Below are 14,939 nucleotides of genomic sequence, written 5' to 3'. Positions count from 1 at the left end.
AGTGGATTGAAAATGCATTATTCTGCATGTGTGGAAGGGCCCTAGATATGATTCTGAGCAGATCTGCATAGGATTGCTCTCCGTGTCTGCGGCAGCATAACCAAACTTTTTTTTAAATTTTAAGAACTGTGCCCAGTTCTTCAAATACCATTGATTGATCCTAACTTAGGTAGGCCTTTGCTGTAGCTTATTTATGTCCATTTCTTCTCCGTCCACGGTTAGTCTAACAGGGATCCGGGAGGAAGGCAACATGGTACAGCCAGTGGTGGGATCCAAACATTTTAGTAACAGGTTCCCATGGTGGTGGGATTCAAACTGTGGTGTAGCACCAATGGGGCTGGGCAGGGCACAACGGGGGCGTGGCTGGGCATTCCGGGGGCGGGGCATTACTGGGCGGGGCTATGGCAAGGACGCAGCCGCTGCGCAGGTCCTTGAGCGGGAAACGAATGCACGCAGGCGCAGGCTGCCACGCACGCCGGTGCACCTCCTGCCAGACTGCTTCAAGTTTTGCGTGCTACTGCTGAGAGGAGGGGCGTAACTAAGGCAAAAATCACGTGGCAAAGTCACCAATTAGTAACCCCCTCTCAGCACACACAAATAATTAGTAACCTACTCTCGGGGACCTGTGAGAACCTGCTGGATCCCACCTCTGGTACAGCCCGATCTTGTCAGATCTTAGAAATAAAGCAGGGTTGCTACTTGGAAGGGAAGCCACCAAGGAAGGCCCTGTAGAGGAAATCAATGGCAAAACACAACTGCTAAATCACCTTGAAGGCCCCTTGTGGGAGCCACTGTAATTCAACTTGACAGCCCTTTGCACCCATGAGGATCCACTTACAGCATCCAAAGTGGGATCTACTCCAAGAAACCTATGCTGGAATCAAAATGGGTTTGTCCTCACATTTTTGTCAGAATAAAATAGTGTTAATCTTTGAAATGCCACACGAGTCTTTTTTTTAAAACACTGTTTGAAGATAGTCCCACAGATTAATTCCTTCATTTTATGGGATTCTTCTCCACATTAGGAACAATTAGCTAGGTGTCAACCACGACATCCACAGGAGCCTGCGTGTTGAGAGGCACTCTACCAAGGAGCAAGACTTTTGCTGAATATTATTATCCAGGAAAGCAATGAGAATCTCCTACGCCAGTGGTGTAGTGGCTAAGAGCAGGTGCACTCTGATCTGGAGGAACCGGGTTTGATTCCCAGCTCTGCTGCTTGAGTTGTGGAGGCTTATCTGGGGAAATCAGATTAACCTGTACACTCCCACACACGCCAGCTGGGTGACCTTGGGCTAGTCACAGCTTCTCGGAGCTCTCTCAGCCCCACCCACCTCACAGGGTGTTTGTTGTGAGGGGGGAAGGGAAACGAGATTGTTAGCCCCTTTGAGTCTCCTAACAGGAGAGAAAAGGGGGCTGTAAATCCAAACTCTTCTTCTTCTATACCAGGGAGGAAGACCTTAGCTGAGTGTGATTGTCCAGGAAGGCAATGAGCATCTCCTCAAGGCCAGCAAACGCATTTTCGACCTTGAGCACTTGAACCCACATAGATGCCAGAAAAGTGGTCTTCCCGCCACGGGAAACCATGCACTCTGTGCAACCTCAGAGGCACGCTCCTCTCTCCTTGCAGCGGGACTTCGAGCCCCCCCCCCCCCCCGCCTCAGGCTTTTATTGTTCTGCTGAAGGGGTTTGTGGATCGCCGTCAAGGGCACTGGCAGGGGGCGGAGAGCAGAGCCGCCCACCCAGGCTGGTCCCCCCACCCACCCTCCGTCCGTCCGTCCGTCCGTCCGTCCCTCCCCCGCTCCCCGCCTCCCCCTCCCCCTCCCCCTCCCGCTGAAGCGCTGCCGCAGTCGCGCCTCCACGTGCCCTTGGCCGGGCTCCTGCGGGGACTGCAGCTGCAGGCTGCCGCGGCGTCGGGGGCCGGGATCGCTGCCAGGGGGTGGCCCCAGGCTGGGCTGGCTGGCCGGCCGGGGCGGAGAAGGGGGCCGGGCAGCGCCGAGTCTGCAGGCGGCGGCACAAGCGGCAGCCGGAGAGCGGCCGAGCCCGTCCCGTCGGGGCATCCATCGCACCATGGTGAGCCATTCGGGCGCGGGGAAGCGAGGGCTGGCATGGCGCTCCCCGGGGGTTGCTCGGGAGTAGGCGGGAGACGTCTCCAGGAATGGGTAGGCAAAGGCGCGCGGGGAGAGAGTCTGCCTCCCTCCACCCCTCCCAAACCCTTGGAACCCGGGGTAGGGCTTTGCAACATTGGGGGGTTGATTCGGATAGGGCTTTGCAATATGAGATTCGATAGGGCTTTGCAATATGAGAGGGGGGGGGGGTTGGAGCTCAGGTGGAGCTTTGTAATATGGGGGGTGGGGGTTGGGATTGGGAAGGGTGCATTTGGGGCGCTGCTTAGGGCATCAGTCTGAGGACGGAGGAGAGGGCCGGCTGGTCTTGGGGTGGGACCGTGGCCGATCGCCCAAATCTTCCTAATGATCCATCTCAGTGAAAGGGCATCGCCGATGAGCCAAGAGGAAGGGTGGGCAATAGAAGGTGCCCGCTATAACCCCGGCAGGGCCTGTTGCATGGATGTAGTGGAGCTCCCCATCAGCGTTTGGTGTTCGGAATTGTGCATTTGGGTATGATTAAGGAACAGGGAATACGAGAGAGTGGTTTGTGCACGCGCGTGTGGCTCTGTTCACAAGTGACACTTGCAAGCGCCCCCCCCCCCCCCCAGTTTCCTGCAGTTTGGGCATCAGGAGCTAGAACCCACCAGAAGTTGCTGCCCTTTCCTTCTCTTCCCTGGTCTTTCCCTCACAACCCTAGTAAGTCATTCTAGACCTGAAGGGGAAGAAGAAAAGAAGCATCAGTATTGATAGGATCTGGGAGAGGAAAATGCCCTTCGATGCCAGGACTTGCCCAGCTTGCTAGCTGGTTTCACCTCAGCGAGATCCCTGGGAGATAAACCGATCTCATCTCTGCCGGCGATGCTGGCAAGGATCAGCCACTGATCGCCAAGGATCAGCCACTGATGCTCTTCCCCGGGCACAAAGTGACAAGAGAACTTTTGTGGATGGGCTTTTGGGTCCTGTGATCCGGGAAGGGGGAAGGAGGTGATGGAGAGCGTGGTGCCTTAGAAAGCGTTTTCAAGGCTTCCCTCCAACGGAATTTCAGAAAGGTTGAGTGGCAATTTGCTGCTCAGTGGGGGGGAAAAACCTCCACATCTTCAGGATGCACCTGGATAACATGGGGGCTAAACTGCACCCTACAGAGTTGTGTGCATCAGGGCTTGGTAGGTGCTTCTCAGGTGGGCATTGGGAAAGGGATGTTTCGGAGAGAAAATGTGACAGAGGAGAAACTGGTGTGCTTTACCATTTCACTCACACACACACACACACACACACACACACACACACACACACACACACACACACACACACACACACACAGAGAGAGAGAGAGGCCCCTTCCACACACGCAAAATAATGTGTTTTCAAACCACTTTCGCAACTGTTTGCAAGTGGATTTTGCTATTCCGCACAGCTTCAAAGAGTGCTGAAAGCAGTTTGAAAGTGCATTATTCTGCATGTGCAGAATGAGCCAGAGAGAGAGAGAGAGAGAGAGAGAGAGAGAGAGAGAGAGAGAAAGAGAGAAAGAGTTTCTAAAGCAAATACACATTTGTGATCTTCCATCAGGAGCTTTCTGGGGAGGGGGCAATCAGGGGAATAAAAAAGGCCAGTGGAGAAAAGATTACACTGTTTCTTTCCTCTACCTCTTCTCTGTCCCCCTTGGCCCTCGCTGAAGCCATCTTGCCCTAGGAGAAACATGTGTTCATGTAATGTGGCGGGCTTAACACTGGGATCGGTGACTTCTTATAATTAAAGAGCCAAGCTGTATTGACATTTGGAGACAGAGATCGACAGAGAAGCCGTATAGAATGTTTACGTGACTGACAATAGCATTCTGAATGTTATTGGCAATTGACCTGTCTGTGAGCTATTGGCAATTGACCTGCCCATGAAGTTTTTTGGCAAACTGAACACCGATTGCTACGAGTCCTTTAATAGGAAGTGGCATACATGAAATCTTACAGTAAGCAGTACATAAAACAGGAGCCCTGTGCACAATTGTCTTAATGCACTGGCGTGCTTCTGCACATAGCTGACTTTTAGATTGCTGGCAACTGTTCCCCTCTATGCTTTCCCTTTCTGCAAAGCATCTTTACAAACCCTTCAGCCCCATATATTTTTATTTTCCTTGCCATTCTTTCATGTTCTGGTTCTTCTAGCCACTCACCTTCCCCTCCAATGTACCATACCTTAATAGATTTTTGTTTTCTCTCCTTTTTAAAAGAGAAATGTTGGATTCTGTGCTGAGCCACATTTGGCTGTGGAACCATAACATGCTGAGCCCTGGTTTAGCAGTTCTTTCTGTCCTTCCTTTGGGCACTGCTTTTTGGGGTAGCTGCAGGTTCAAAGACCCCTCCGACAGCGGGCACCTAGTGTCATTGCTTAATTTCAAAACTTAATTCCTAGGCTTCACCCTGGTTGGATGTCATACTTTCTACCCCGCTTTGTCCCTAATCCCGGAATTGTGAGGGCTGGAATTAGATGCAGTGACTTCGCTAAGATGGGAAGTCTGTGCTTTGGGAGGAGATGGGAAATAGCCTTTTATTCTCCATGCAAACCATTCCCACATACTTGATGGCAGACAGAAGGATAAATGTGAACCAGAAGTACACAGATATCATTCACGGCCATTCTAGTTATCAAGATGTTGGTTCAAAAACTGGGTGAACCAGGAGGATAAATCCCATTGATTAAAAAAGCGAGATTTAAAAAAAAGATTTTAAAAGTCTATTTTAAAAGGTGCTTTAACAAAAAAAAAATCCCAATGCATATCAAGAGAAGGCACTGTTCATTGGGGATATCTTTAATATGGAATACACTAAACTTTTTTTAAAAGTACGTGATTTGTAATGTACAAAATTCTAACAGGTAACTATTTGCAGAATACCTATACAACTTGGGTGAATTTATTATTAAGCTATCTGTTGATCGCTGTTCTCTTTGTATTAGGCCCAGATTTATTTATTTATTTCTTCAAAATAATATTAATAGAAATCAACGCATTAAAATATCTTTCAAACATAAGTTAATAATCACGTAATACATTGTCATATGAATTTAATATTTTTTTACACCTTGAGTTGCCAACTGTCTGGAGAAAAATGTCCCATCCTTTTAATATGGGCTTAGTGGCATGTTATTTACTTCCATGCCATTTAAAGCTTCAACTTCTACACATTAAGCCTCTATTAAAGGAACAGGACATTTTTCTCCAAACCTGTTGGCGACCCTATGGATGCTCCATCAATAAAGGCAATAATTGCAATTAATATGCTTAATTGATTTGGTTACATTTTTAAATAGTCCTTGTCCAAAACCATAATCTAATTTCCAATCCATACCACAAACAATAGAACGAGGAAACAGTCTGGAAGAAACTCAATCAGATTTGCTCTGTTAGATTTTCTAAAATCATAGGGATTGGTAGAGAACTTCTCCTTAGCCGTACATGAAACTCTTCTGAAACTTCCTAAAGCTCCCAGTAGTAACGATGGCTGCTGAATTATGTCCTTTTACCGTATGAGCTGAGTTTACGCTGTCGGAGTACAAAGTGCTGCGGAGAACAGCTGACCCTTTTTAGAGATAGAATACTGAACTCAGGGAAGAAGCTGTACTTCATAACTGGAATCAGAAATTCCAGTTCTGAGGGGGACAAAACTGGGACAGAACAAGGACGAACTCAGTGGTAGTGGGAGTTGCTGGGTCGAACCTAGTACTAAACTGAGTCGACTCTGCCAGTGGGGAATTGCCCTAAGAGTCCTTTATCTGACCTAGTCAAGGCAACTGGTATGCATGACTTCTCTTGTATGAAGGAGTATACCTGTATGTCACGAACAGTGCCGTCCTACAGAGTTAATCTTAGACTTTCCACTTTGGCTTGGGGAATGCTTAGAGATAAGGGTTGGTGCTTGGGGAAGCCAAAGATTAAGGAAGAAACAGAGATCCATGTGGATACCATAGAGTCCTCAGTTTCCTTCAGGATAATGTATCTCCAGAGTCCGGCGGTCAGTTGTCATACCGGGAGGACTCCAGGCTTTGCCTGCAGATTGGCAAGCATATGATGACCTTAGATTGAAGTGGATTGCATTTTTAGTGTCTCCTCGTTTGAGATATAGTTTACAGTGTGAGCTGTAAATCTTCCCATGTTCAATAGTCCAAGAAGAAGAAGAAGAGTTTGGATTTATATCCCCCTTTTCTCTCCTGTAGGAGACTCAAAGGGGCTGACAGTCTCCTTGCCCTTCCCCCCTCACAACAAACACCCTGTGAGGGAGGTGGAGCTGAGAGAGCTCTGAGAAGCTGTGACTAGCCCAAGGTCACCCAGCTGGCGTGTGTGGGAGTGTACAGGCTAATTTGAATTCCCCAGATAAGCCTCCACAGCTCAGGCGGCAGAGCTGGGAATCAAACCCGGTTCCTCCAGATTAGATACACAAGTTCTTAACCTCCTACACCACACTGCTCAGAGTCTCAGTGGATATGCAGCCATTGAAAATGACCGCTGTCTCTGAGGTGATTTTAGGGGACCGATGGTTCTGCCTCTGTGGTATCTGATGTAGGATGTTTGTCTCCCTGATGCCAAGTTGTCAGTGAGCACTGTGCCCTGAGAACGCAATTCAAAGTAGGGTGTAATTTCAGGCCCTTCCGCACATGCAGAATCATTCACTTTCAATCCACTTCCACAATTGTTTGCAAGTGGATTTTGCTATTCCGCACAGTAAAATCCAGCTGCAGAGTGCATTGAAAGTGGATTGAAAGTGCATTATTCTGCACTTGCGGAAGGGGCCTCAGCGAGATTATATGAAGGACTGACACCTGTAAAATGAAATCTCCATTAGCTCTGAGGGACCAACAGTGCCATTCTAAGGAGAGTTGTGTCATTTTTAAGCCCACTGATTTAGAAATCAGACACTGTGTGTAAGATGACACTGTATGTGGTCTCTATCCACTCCTACTCACCAGATGGGCATTCTCAGTCAACTCTTGAGCATCTTGACTACGATACTTGCCTACTTTATAGGGTTATTTTAAGTATTACTGAGGTAATGTGAATGAGAAACTGAATGCACTATGCAAATACTTGGTAATAATACAAGTTGTTGTTTGTATGTCCAGTGTGTCTTTCCCTTCAGTACCCACAATTGCCCCTGTACACACTGGGGATTTCGGATGCCGAAATCTCCTTCTTGAGTCCAGGTACCTCTTCCATGTTCAATATATGTGCATGTTCTGAATGCGCCAGTGATTATGAAAACTGATCTGGATGTGTGGCAGTTATTCCAGATTAATTCATCTGGAACAACAGAACGAGACGAACGGTTAACAACGGCTGACGCACAAGGCAGGGGTGACCCAGAATAGCTCCATGGTTACCTTTATCAGACGGGCCACATTTTCAGGCAGAAAGGATTTCTGGGCAACTCAAAAGATTGCTACCTGATGGTTTTAGGATGCAAAAAGGTCATTGGGCTTGCTTGTTCAAGGCACTGGATTCTTAGAGAAGGCTTTTAAAAACTTGTATTTATCAAGGTGCAAAAATGGAGCAATTCAGGTTGTGGCTGGTGCCAGAGAGAGAGAGAGAGAGAGAGAGAGAGAGAGAGAGAGAGAGAGAGAGAGGATATCACTGCTCTATTCCCAGAGGAAGGTGTCTGTCTGTGTTTCTGCAGCCGCTGTTCCCACTACAACCGTCTGTCTTGCACGCTCTCCAAGAGGCTGAGCCAAGAAGGGGCCTCCCGGCTCTTTCCTGCCAGTGGCTGCGTGGGAAGGGGGGGGGGGGGTTTGCCTCTTCCTGCTGCAGATAGAAAACTTTCCCGCACAGAGGCTGGCTCCAGGTCTCTGCTTTCCAGAAAGTGGCAGCCATGGTGGCGATAGGAGGCACCTACGAGTCATCCATCATCTTCTAAAGTTGCAAGCCGAGCAACCAGGTCAATTGAAGCTTTGTTTTGGGGAGAAGGCAGAGGATAGTCACATTGCCTACGGAAAGAGCATGTGTTTTGCATGCGAATGTCAAGGGTTCGATCCATGGTGCCTCCAGGTGGCTGTCCAGACACGAAGAAGGTTCCTGCCCCCCCACAATCACAACTAGTGAAAGAAGAGCAATAAGAAAAAGTTGGTCCAGGCCAAATCCCTTAATGGGGATCAGCTTGAGTTGGCTGCACCCTAGCATAGCCTAACTTAACCTCACAGAATCTTTCAAATTATCTTTAAAACAGTAAAATAAAAATGTAAATGGAAGAAAAAAATCTATTTAATATCATACAAATAAGGGTTTTTAGGGTTTTCTTAAAACGTTCAGACTTCTCTTGTGCAGATGGAGAGGTTTTTTTTTCTTTCACACTTCCAAACTTTAACCAGCCTGTATAAGTCCAAAACAGGGGTAGGGAACCTGCGGCTCGAAAGCCGCATGCGGCTCTTCTGCCCTTGCACTGTGGCTCCACGAGCCGAGCCGCCGGCCCCATCCTTGCCCGCCCTGCAGGCAGCAGGGCGGGCAATAATCTCAACTGCCCACGGCTCGGCTGAGCGCCGCGGGCTTCCCCTCAGGCAGCAGGGCGGGCGCATCCATGTGCTTCTCAGAATGAGCGGAGTAAAAGGTAAAACCCCCCCCCTACATATATAGTGTTATCTTTATTTTAAATGTCAAAAATTATTTGTGGCTCCAAGTGTTTTCTTTTCCCGTGGAAAATGGGTCCAAATGGCTATTTGAGTGTTAAAAGTTCCCTACCCCTGGTCTAGAATCAGGAGGAAAGCTTTCCAGATGACTTTGAGCCACAGAAGCTTCCCTTTTGTGAATCTAACTTATCAAAATATCCTTCCTTCTCGAACATGTGAGCTTTAAGCAGTGCAGACAAGTAAATTTTGAACTCTCACAGAGCTCTGCTCTTCCCCACAAGTGCACGCACAAACCTATCAATTTTTGGAAAAGTTGATTCAACAGTGTAGCTCCCTTGCAACTTTTTTTAAACAAATCCTTTCTCACAGACAGTTTTAATAGCCTAACCCTGTATATTTTCCAGCATACCTCTTGCAAATGGAGCTGTATCCCAATTCCCTACTTTTCCACGACGTTCAAAAACAAAACACAAACCAAAATCAGTCTGAATTAGCAAAGTCATTTGATCTGGATTCTGGCTTGAGGGCCGATTTTTCCCCCCAGTGGCGTAAAAAGGCCAAAAACACTCAGAAAGAGAGTTCCAGTCCTAGGTGTGGCTTTGGTTCCTGCTAGCAACTGGTAGGCACAGTGCAAAAGGAGGCTATTGTCCCTCTTTATTAAGTACAGTTGGAAGATTTGGAATAATGGCTGCTTCTTTCGGTTGGCCCTCTTCCCTTCCAGCCCCCCCCCCCCTCCATTTCCTTTGCTGGGTGGAGCTGCGGAAGGAATGAGCTCACAGTTGCTAATGTATTCCAGATGGAGCCTCGGCTGCTCCGTTTCCAGGTCTTGGCACCTTCCCAAACTCTTTCTTTCGGGCTGCCCCCTCATGCCCCCTTCTCTTTTATACATGGCTGATCTCTGCCCACGTCTGCCTGGCTGCCCGGTTCCATTTGGCTCCCCTGTAGGGGGAAGCAACCCATCTGCAGGCACGAAGCTCCCTAGAACGTATTGCGGGTAATTAAAAAAACGGCCTGACTTTTAACTTGCTGAGCAAGGCAGAATGTCGAGAGGGGTCAAGGGAGTGGCCCTGGCACCGGAGCCGTGTCACGAGTTGTGTGGTGTTGTGTCGCATGAGAGCAACGAATTAGGCTACGGTCCTTGTGTGGCAACCAAACAACGTGACAGCTGACTAGAACCCGAGCCTGAGCGTGATTCTTTTGAGGACTGAATGGTGTGGCGATGTGCAGGGGATGTGGATTCTCAAGTGACAAGTGCCATCAAAGGCTCTCGTGGCGTGCGGGACGGCAGGGCAGGCCCACAGGGGCTGCTGGATGCTCACCAATGTCACCCTGCGTGCTCTCTCTTTTGTGTCTTCCCAGGAACCTGAACCGGTGGAGGAATGCGTTCAGAGCACACTGGCCGCTTTGTACCCCCCATTCGAAGCCACTGCCCCCACCCTGCTGAGCCAGGTCTTCGAGGTGCTGGAGCGGACTTACCAGCACGACGCCCTGCGCTATACCCTTGACTTCCTCGTTCCTGCCAAGCACATTCTGGCTCGCGTCCAGAGTGAAGCCTGTGTGAGTCTCTGCATTGGTCTGGCTCCATTCCTCTGGAGTACCCTCAGAACGGGAAATCGCTGCCTGCACAAGGCAACACAAAAGCTGTTTGTTCTGGTGCTGAAGTCTCAACACAGGCCTCCATCGGAGGCTTAAATTGATCTAAAGCTAAGCTCAGGGTCTCTTTCTTCAGTCCTAGAACTGTGTCCTAGAATGGGGCTGAGAGAGCTCCGAGAAGCTGTGACGAGCCCAAGGTCACCCAGCTGGCATGTGTGGGAGTGTACAGGCTAATCTGAATTCCCCAGATGAGCCTCCACAGCTCAGGCAGCAGAGCAGGGAATCAAACCCGGTTCCTCCAGATTAGATACACGAGCTCTTAACCTCCTACGCCACTGCTGTTTCTCTCAGTTGTATCTCAGTTACATCATCCATCCGTACAACAACTCCCCACTGAATCTCTCCTGAGCACCAATCACGTATTAAATGTGGTAATATGGCTAGCCGAGAGAGCCAAAAGCGATTCTGGGCTGCATCAATAGGACTCTAGTGTCTAGATTGAGGGACATAATAGTACCACTCTATTCTGCATTGGTCAGACCTTACCTAGAATGTTGTGTCTGGTTTTGGCACTACAATTCAAGAAGGATATTGACAAGCTGGAACGGGTCCTGAGGAGGGCGACTAAATTGATAAAATGTCTGGAATCCGTGCCTTATGAGGAGAGACTTAGAAGAAGAGGAAGAAGAGTTTGGATTTATATCCCCCCTTTCTCTCCTGTAGGAGACTCAAAGGGGCTTACAATCTCCTTGCCCTTCCCCCCTCACAACAAACACCCTGTGAGGTAGGTGGGGCTGAGAGAGCTCCGAGAAGCTGTGACTAGCCCAAGGTCACCCAGCTGGCGTGTGTGGGAGTGTACAGGCTAATCTGAATTCCCCAGATAAGCCTCCACAGCTCAGGCTGCAGAGCTGAGAATCAAACCCGGTTCCTCCAGATTAGATACACGAGCTCTTAACCTCCCACGCCACTGCTGCTCCTTAGGTAGCTGGGTATGTCTAGTCTGGAGGAGAGAAGGTTAAGGGGTGACATGATAGCCATGTTTAAATATTTGAAGGGATGTCATGTTGAAGATGGAGCAAGCTTGTTTTCTGCTGCTCCAGAAACTGGGACAAGGAGTAATTGATTCAAAATGCAGGGAAAGAGATTCCACCTAAATATTGCTTCCTGACAGAAAGGGCTGTTAGACAGTGGAATACCTTGGAGGGTGGTGGAATCTCCTTCTTTGGAGGTTTTGAAACAGAGGCTGGATGGCCATCTGTCAGGAGAGCTTTGATTGTGTATTCCTGCATGGCAGGGGGTTAGACTTGATGGCCCTTGTGGGCTTTTCCAACTCTATGATATGTATGTGTATTAAGTGCCATCAGGTTGCTTCTGACTCATGGAGTCTGTATGAATCAGTGTCCTTCAAAATGTCCTATAATTAACAGCCTTGCTGCGTGAGAAGATTTTTTCATTGGTTTTAGGGATATGACCAGCTCTGCTCTCCTTCTGAATAACCGGAGGAGGGAGCGTTTCACAGCTTCAAAACACAAAGACAGAAACCAGATGTATGATTTTAGCACCTTGAGAATCCCAGCTTTCATGCAAAAATAGGGACTAGAAATGCAAATTTCTAGTCCTTACAACGATGAAAGTATGCTTAAATGTGAAATGGATGCTAAATTATTGGATACCAATGGGGGAAGGTGATGTATTTCTAATGGACAGCATGCATTTGCACAATAAGCAAATTTTAGCCCTATTGCAATATTTATTTATGTCCTAGAAATACAGTTTATTGGTGCTGGTTATTTTTAAAGTGCAGTGTATCCATAGTCTTAAATATATTTTTTTAAATTTACCTCATGTATGTCCCACATTTTTCCCAAGTTGTGACCAAAGGTGGTTTACATGATCTCCTCTCCTTTTATCTTCTCAACAACCCTGTGTGGTAGGCTAGGGTAAGAGTGTGTGACTGGCACTAGGTCACTGGGTCTCCCAAATCCTAGTCTAACATTGTAACCAGTGGTGGGATCCAAAAATTTTAGTAACAGGTTCCCATGGTGGTGGGATTCAAACTGTGGCGTAGCGCCAATGGGGCTGGGTGGGGCATGACGGGGGCGTGGCCGGGCGTTCCGGGGGCGGGGGATTCCTGGGTGGGGCTGTGGCAAGGTTGCAGCCGCTGCGCCGATGCTTGGGCGGGAAACGAATGCACACAGGCGCAGGCTGCCATGCACGCCGGTGCACCTCCTGCTAGACTGCTTCAAGTTCTGCGCGCTACTGCTGAGAGGAGGGGCGTAACTAAGGCAAAAATCACATGGCAAAATCACCAATTAGTAACCCACTCTCGGCACACACAAATAATTAGTAACCTGCTCTCGGGAACCTGTGAGAACCTGCTGGATCCCACCTGTGATTGTAACCATGTCACCACACTGACTTTCCAGATAATTCTCCCTCTCCTCTTCTCTCTTTCTCCATTCCTCAGGCCCAATACAGCGGTTTTGTCTTCTGCCATGAGGGTTGGCCACTGTGTCTTCGGGAGAAAGTTCTAGTCCAGCTGGGTTCGTTGCCCTGGCAACGGCTCTGCCCCGGTGACTTCTACCTGCAAGTGGTGCCTCACCGGGAGTGTGCCCCACGCCTGGTACTCAAGTGCCTGTCACCGGAGGGCCGTGGCATTCAGGAATTACCTATCCCCCCGGACTCCTACCCCTTCCTTTTCACTGTCGAGTGGCTTAACGGCATCAACAAGGAACGCCGAGTTGGACGCCTGGAGCGCTGTCTGCTGGCTGATGGAGAGAAGGTGCTGAGCTTTCCCTGGCCGGAGCTGGTGTACCCCCAGTTTGTGCACAAGGACGGGTTCATTGTGGGGCAGCGCTGCCCTGCAGATTTGGAGGTGCTGGGGGCGCGGAGTCCAGGGGATGGGCGCCATTCCGGAGGGGAGAGCCGGGAGTCCGAGGGCGAGTACGTTCACCTCCTGGAAGTCAGCCCCACTCTGCACCAGGGACCCAGGATCCCAGAAACGTGTGGTGCTCAGATCCAGACAATGCCCGCCCGCAAGGGACACCACAAGAACCGGAGCCGGCGTCACCGGGCCTGGCTCCACCACAAGTCTGGGTGCGGGGAGAATTTCGCCTTGCGCAAGGTCTGCAAAAACCAAGAGGCGGAGCAGTGTAGTCAAGAGAGGAGCGGCCCAAAGGACAGAACTGAACTACATAAAAGTAACCCTACCCAGGCCTTGGACCAAACATCAAAGCCCTCCCAGGTGGTGGAGAACCCAGGTTCTAGGCAACTGGGGCCAAACCAGGAGTCCTCTGGAGGTGACGCACGGCCAAATATTTCCGGTGCAGCTAGTGCAGAGGGCAGCGGGCTCGAGAAAGTAGAGCTGCCGGGATCTGTAAACCGGGATCCCACTCCGTCAAGGGAGGTCTGCCATGAAAACCCATCTCCCGCTTCTGTGACACCGAGACGCACTGCCAAGGGAAACCGGAGGAGAAAAAAAGGCGTTGGGAGAGGTGCGGGTGGCCGAATCAGGCCAGGGTGTGACACAGCTAATCAAGAAACAGGGGTTTCCACTGATCTAACAGTCTCAGAAAAGGAAGGGATCTGCGTTGGTACAGGAAAAGAGGATGCTGGGAAAGGAGAAGAAAGCTTTGGCAGTGGCGAACAAGCCGCCAGCCCTGAAGAATGTTGCGCTGGCATCGCTGATTGTAACGGCACCGGAGAAATAAGTGGCATCACAGGAGATGAAACCCCTGGCGCCAAAGAGGAGGGTGTTGGCATTAATGAGCTGGCCATTGGTGCTGGAAAGTGTAGCATCGGCACCAAAGAACCCAAGGACAGCACAGAAAAATGTTCTGCTGGCACAGGGGACGGCACAGTTGGTACCGGAGAAAGGAGCGTTGGCAGGGAAGGCCCCGACTTTGATGCCAAAGACCAGACTGCTGCAGTTGGTGCTGGGGAAGCAAGCCCTGGCATGGAAGAGCAGAGCGTCATGGAACAAAAAGCTGGTACGGACGGGGATCGTGTGGGAGAGGAGGGCCTCAAGGCTGGTCTGGAAGAAGCAGCGTCGAACAAGTTGCCAGGGGAGGAAGAGCCAAGTGTCGACGGGCAGGAGGAAGCCCCAAGTATTCCAGCTGAACTGGCAGTGGAGGAAACACAACCCGCCTCTCTGCCTGCCGAGGTTCCCCTGCAGCAGGCCATAGACTGGGACCTTTTACGGTCAGGTGTCTTTGCGCTAACAGGTAAGTTGCTGACAGGTCAGTTCTGGGCCAAGAGCATGCTCAAAAAGGGGCTCCTTTTCTCCTTCCCGTGACCTTTAGGGCGTAGAGAATATTGCCAGGTAGGGTCAGTATTATTTCCATTTTATCAGCGCCGTCTCTGTGGGTTGTTAGTTTAGCAGTTTATTTCTTTATAGACCACTTTTCTCACTGTGAGGCCCCTTCCGCACACGCAGAATAATGCGTTTTCAAGCCACTTTCTCAACTGTTTGCAAGTGGATTTTGCTATTCCGCACAGCTTCAAAGAGCACTGAAAGCAGTTTGAAAGTGCATTATTCTGTGTGTGCGGAATGAGCCAAAGAGCACTGAAAGCAGTTTGAAAGTGCATTATTCTGCATGTGCGGAAGGAGCCTGAGACTCAAGGGAGGTACCACGG

At 49.6% G+C, this 14,939-nt stretch overlaps 1 protein-coding gene across 5 annotated transcripts in view; it reads left to right on the top strand.

The window, feature by feature from the left end:
- The first annotated feature begins 1,844 nt into the window (after window positions 1-1,844).
- Window positions 1,845-14,939, top strand: part of LOC125444923 (rho guanine nucleotide exchange factor 40-like) — a 47,498-nt gene continuing 34,403 nt past the window's right edge. For 4 of the 5 annotated variants that reach the window (XM_048517692.1, XM_048517691.1, XM_048517694.1 and 1 more), the window contains exons 1-3: window positions 1,845-2,162; window positions 10,071-10,268; window positions 12,772-14,527. In XM_048517692.1, coding sequence (XP_048373649.1) covers window positions 2,109-2,162; window positions 10,071-10,268; window positions 12,772-14,527 — 2,008 coding nt within the window. In that variant the 5' untranslated portion in view covers window positions 1,845-2,108. The remainder of the gene's footprint in view (window positions 2,163-10,070; window positions 10,269-12,771; window positions 14,528-14,939) is intronic. The other variant, XM_048517693.1, reaches the window with a different exon arrangement.

This window comes from Sphaerodactylus townsendi, linkage group LG15 (genome assembly GCF_021028975.2).
Source record: "Sphaerodactylus townsendi isolate TG3544 linkage group LG15, MPM_Stown_v2.3, whole genome shotgun sequence".
In the NCBI taxonomy this organism is placed as follows: domain Eukaryota; kingdom Metazoa; phylum Chordata; class Lepidosauria; order Squamata; family Sphaerodactylidae; genus Sphaerodactylus; species Sphaerodactylus townsendi.
The sequence above is the reverse complement of the archived record's forward strand: the minus strand, read 5'-3'. Positions and strand labels throughout refer to the sequence as shown.